Genomic DNA, 5,068 nt, shown 5'->3' on the forward strand with positions numbered 1-5,068 from the left:
GCAGGACCTGAGGCCACGCTGACCCCGTGTGGGCTTTGCCCCGGGTAGCCTCTGGAGTGATGTCCCTCAGCAGAACAGACTTTTAAAAGTCCTGATTTTGTGCGCGGTTGCTCCGCCGCTTACCGGGAGCCGGCCCCTCCCGTCGACGCTTTGGATTCACTTCTCCGCCGGTCCTACCTTTCAGAAAGTGGTTGTTTTTCTGTTTCCAGAATTGCTGTTCTTCTTCTCTTCGATCTGCCGATGGATTTTCAGGTGTTTGCAATCTTTAGATAAGCTATCTAGCTGATCTCCGGCTAGCTGAAGTAGTCTCAGCCTGCTACTTCTCTGCTATCTTGACTCCGCCTCCTTGTTCTATGATGTTTTTTAAAGACTGTCCAAACCAATGTTTCAATGACTGGCACCAAACCAAAAACTAGAAAGTGGGCAGAAGTTTAAGGCTTTTGTATGTTGTTTTTAATGCTTAAGAAGATGACTCTCTTAGCTAATTCACTGCTCCCCACACCCCCGAGCCCAGATGCTTCAGGAGGCTGCTTAACTGGATATAGGGAAGGACGAGGCAGGTGGGAAGAGTGGTTTCCAAAAGAGTGAGTGGGCTGGGGAAGGAGACCAGTTGGGCAGCTCTTGAAGCAGTGTGTGCATGTGTGTGTATGTGTGCACGCGCACACATACGTTGTTCACAGTCTGGCCGGCCACCGAGGGCCACCAAATCCATGACTTCCGTGTGTAGACTGGAGAAGACAATTATGATATCTGAAAGCAACAAATCATTTTAAAGCCTGAAGTTCTAAGTTACTTATTTTTACTGCCTCTGGTAAATACACACACGCACACACACACACACTGGCTTGTGTACTTGCCTCAGGTACTTGTGTACCTGATCTATGCTGATTTGTTTTGTGATTACTAATTCCTCCACCCATTCTTCTGTCTATCCATCTGCCCATCTCACATGTATTGCCCTTATCATACAAAACCACCCAAGTAGCTCACAGTCCAATATACCTAAAATGTCACTATAAATTGATATTCAATATTATTATACTTCCAATAATTTCTATTTTAATTAAGTTTTATTTATTTAAGTGATCTCTACACCCAACACAGGGCTCAAACTTTTGACCCCAAGACCATGGTCTTCTGACTGAGCCACCTCCTCCAATAATTTCTTGAGGCATCGAAGACCTGAACTGGGTTAATTAGTTCAGTTTAATAGTAACTTCAGCTTTGAAATTCTGACAACCAAAGCAGAACATATGTTCTTCCTATGATTCCAATGCCTGGGAGAGCTTCTGGGTGCCCTGCTGAGGGTCCTGAGCTAATATACTACTTCTAAGAGTAGTAGGTAGAAGCTGTCTGGGCCAGGCTTGAGACCACTGGGCAGGAGCCCCAGATTCCAGCCCTGTTTTTGACTCACTTGGAAGGATTTTCAGGCCTCTAAGGGTCAATCTATTAATCATGACATCATTTAGTCAGATTGCCGAGCTATGGCCCCGTGGTTCAATTCTTGGTTCGTTGGCGTCTGTGCCAATTACCCTGTCCAGTAGAGACAATCAGTGGTTCAGTCTGAGAAACAAGGGAGGCTGGACGAGTTCTGATCTAATTTCTATTGTAATTAAAATGCAATTTTATCATTGAAAATGCATTCAGTATTTCCTGAATCCCCGGGGCTCAACTCCTCTTCCTGCGTTAGGTTGATGACAGTGTCTTAGTTTCTCATACACCCAGATGGATTGCAGAGCCATGCACAAAGCAGCCTGAACACTGACTGTTGATCCTCTGATCATTACCAGTTTGCAAAGAAAAAGCTTACACTACAGTATAAGTCGGTTATGTCACTAAATCCATAGTGTAGTTCTACTGACTCCTTTCCCTTCCCTTCCTTTTGGTAACAGGGCTGTCTTGATGAAGGATTCAGGGTATTGAATCACATTCTGGCACAAGCTCTTGGTCCCATGAGAGGAGCATTTGGTTAGGGGCCAAATGAGGTCAACGTGAAGCCATGCATGGATGTAAATGCAGAGTGTGGTTAACATCTCCGAAGATAGAAATAATTGTGCAATCAATTGTCATTAATTTGAGAATCAGGCACAAATTGTTTAAATAGACTTCAGTATTCGTGCTGGTTTGTATGTTCATTCACTCATTCATTTGCTCTGCAGTCTATTAGATGTCCAGGACCAGGCTCGGGTCTAAGTGGAGCTCAGTAATGCTTTTGCAGTGAAGGCATGGCAGTTCAATAGTAATTATGAAGTAGCATAAATACTCTTTCTCAAATGAGTGCCATGTTACTCTTGCTATGCAAACATGGAAAGGCACGCTGAATCATAGTAAATGTTTCTTCTATTACTAGGTCAGAATTCTGAATTCTCTGGCTTAGAAAGGATCTTAGCAAGACACCAGTTCCCAAAAGAGATTAATGTGACCCCGAAGCCAAGTAGCATGCCCCTGTGGAAAAGGAAATCCATCAACAACTCAAATCGCGGGTGGAAGAAATGCTACTTGTGGAATAAAAACTTGGAGGTACCTCCAATGTCTACCATAGCTGTCAGGTAGGTGTCTAATTTTTGTCTGCTGCCGACATATTTAGAGATATACAGGGTGACCACAGACTCTATTTATGCCTGAGCTAAATAAATGACTTAATGTGGTCTTTGAGATACATGATAGGCTTGAGAGCAAGTATGGCTATTAAAGCACATAAGCCCCATTTTCACACAGCCAAGTGTCTGGAGGAGTTTTCAGTCAGAGAAAACTCAGGGACACAGGAGTGGGTTTGTGTCCCCCAAGAGCCATTGCATTGCAGGTTGGTGAGCAGAGATCTAGCAGGACTGGAATGGGATTCTTGGAGAGGGACCCAACACTGAGCTATGGCCCTTTTATGCTGCATGAGTCAGGAAGCAGGAGCTCATCCCTAGCATGCCCAAGGGCCCAGGATCCAGTAGCTTTAATAGCTTGACTTGGTCTGTCCTCTGCCAGATTTTACATGGACAGAAATGGGAGCCATTTCAGGGTCTTCAAAAGAGGGCTGACAAGATCTGATCCGAAACCTCCCTGGCCTGTTGGGGAGCGAGGGTGGTAGCAGTTGAGGGGTGGTGAGCATCAGACCAGGTGTTAACAGTGGGGATGTGGAATTGCCTGACATTTGAAGTTATAAGCTTTGGGGCACCTGGGTGACTGAACCAACGTTCAGCATCTGACTCTTGAGTCTGGCTGGGGTCATAGTCTTGGGGCCCTGGGATCGAGCCCCATGTCTGGCTCTGTGCTGGCTGTGGAGCCTGCTTGGGATTCTCGCTCTCCCTCTCCCTCTGCCTCCCCCCCCCCCGGTTCCTGCACATGCACTCTCTCTCTAAAAAGAAAAAAAAAGAAAGAAAGAAAGAAAAAAAAGAAAAAAGCAAGTTATAAGCTTTGGTTCCTTGGCAAATTATCTTTGTTGGTCTGCTTGCTTCAGTAATTATGCCAGACAGATGATGTCTCCATATTTGTTTCTTTAGTATTGCTGTACGTGTTGCTGTACAATACCTAATAAAGGATTTCTAGTTAGTCCTTAGTGGGTATTCAAAACATCTTGCGAGGCTGACAGGAGAAATATGTAATTTGCTATAAAGACAGAGTTCTCTCTGCTTTGAGGGTGACAGACCCAGGCAGAGACATCCAGCTCATGAATTTGCCTGTAGTAGACACTCCTACTGTGGTCATTGTTCTATGGAAATAATTTCCTTGTCTATTTTTGTACCCTAGTATTCTCCGTGGCATAACTTGACAATTTGACTTAAAAATCCACCTTCAAAAAAGATATGTTATAAAAAAAATTAGAACAGTGGTATTTTCTCCTTGGACAATACAAGGAACTAAATTTATATCTAGATTAAGGGTATAAGTTATTTTAAGTGATGATTCCTGATGACTTAAGATTATTTAACCATACTTTAGAGGCCTATAAAAGAGAAAAAAGCAATTTCACAATCGTGGGAAGTTTATACACCTCAATTTCAGGCCATAATGTCTTGACATGAACTAATATATTTTAATTTACATCCTAGTTTGTTTGGCTTCTGAAAAGATAGCTTGATTGTTAGAACATAAGAAATGATATATTTTTTCACTTTCTCTTCTATGAACATTCATTGGCTTTCCTTAAAAAAGTTAGGAATCATAAAAGCAGGCATCCTTTACTTGTTCTTCACATTAGGGGAAAATAATTATTTTGTTGGCTGTTGGTTTTTGCAGGTTACTTTTAATCAGTTTGAAGAAATTCGTGATTGTGGCTGGTTTGCTTAGTTTTTATCATAATGGATACAAAAGCTTTCTCTCTATCCATCAAGTTGATAGTATTTATCTTTACTATTAATATGGTGAATTGTATTGTTTTTAAAAATATTATCACGGAAGAATGTACACAACATAAAATTTCCTATTTTCCCCGTTTTTAAAATGTGTACAGTTCAGTGGCATTAAGTACATGCACATTGTTGTGTAAACCATCATTGTCCATTTCCAGAAATTTTTCATCTTCCCAGAGTGAAACTCTGTCCCCACTGAACACTGACTTCCTATTCTCTCATCCCTCCAGCATCTGGCAAACATTATTTTACTTTTTGTCTCTATGGATTTGCCTAATCTAGACCCCTCAATAAGTAAAACCATACAGCATTTGTCCTTTTGTGTCTGCCTTATTTCACTTGCATGTTTTCAACGTTCATCCATATTGAAGCCTATGTCAGAAGTTCCTTCCTTCTAAAGGCTGAATATTCCATTGTCTGTATATAACCCAGTGTTTTATCCAAACAAAAACCCCCCACCATTTACTGAAAATGTCATCCTTTCCCTGTTGAATGGTCTTGGCACCCTTGTCAAATCATTTGATCATCAAAAACATTTGAAAAAAAATAAAAAATAAGGGCACCTGGGTGGCTCAGTGGGTTAAGCCTCTGCCTTCAGCTCAGGTCATGATCTCAGGGTCCTGGGATCGAGTCCCGCATCGGGCTCTCTGCTCAGTGGGGAGCCTGCTTCCTCCTCTCTCTCCTGCCTCTCTACCTACTTGTGATCTCTGTCTGTCAAATAAATAAAT

At 42.3% G+C, this 5,068-nt stretch overlaps 1 protein-coding gene across 1 annotated transcript in view; it reads left to right on the forward strand.

Moving 5' to 3' along the window:
* Positions 1-5,068, forward strand: part of LOC132018520 (testis expressed protein 56-like) — a 20,103-nt gene that overhangs the window by 11,339 nt on the left and 3,696 nt on the right. Inside the window, exon 2 of the mRNA XM_059401494.1 lies at positions 2,351-2,549. Coding sequence (XP_059257477.1) covers positions 2,351-2,549 — 199 coding nt within the window. The remainder of the gene's footprint in view (positions 1-2,350; positions 2,550-5,068) is intronic.

Source organism: Mustela nigripes, chromosome 5, assembly GCF_022355385.1.
Source record: "Mustela nigripes isolate SB6536 chromosome 5, MUSNIG.SB6536, whole genome shotgun sequence".
NCBI lineage: Eukaryota > Metazoa > Chordata > Mammalia > Carnivora > Mustelidae > Mustela > Mustela nigripes.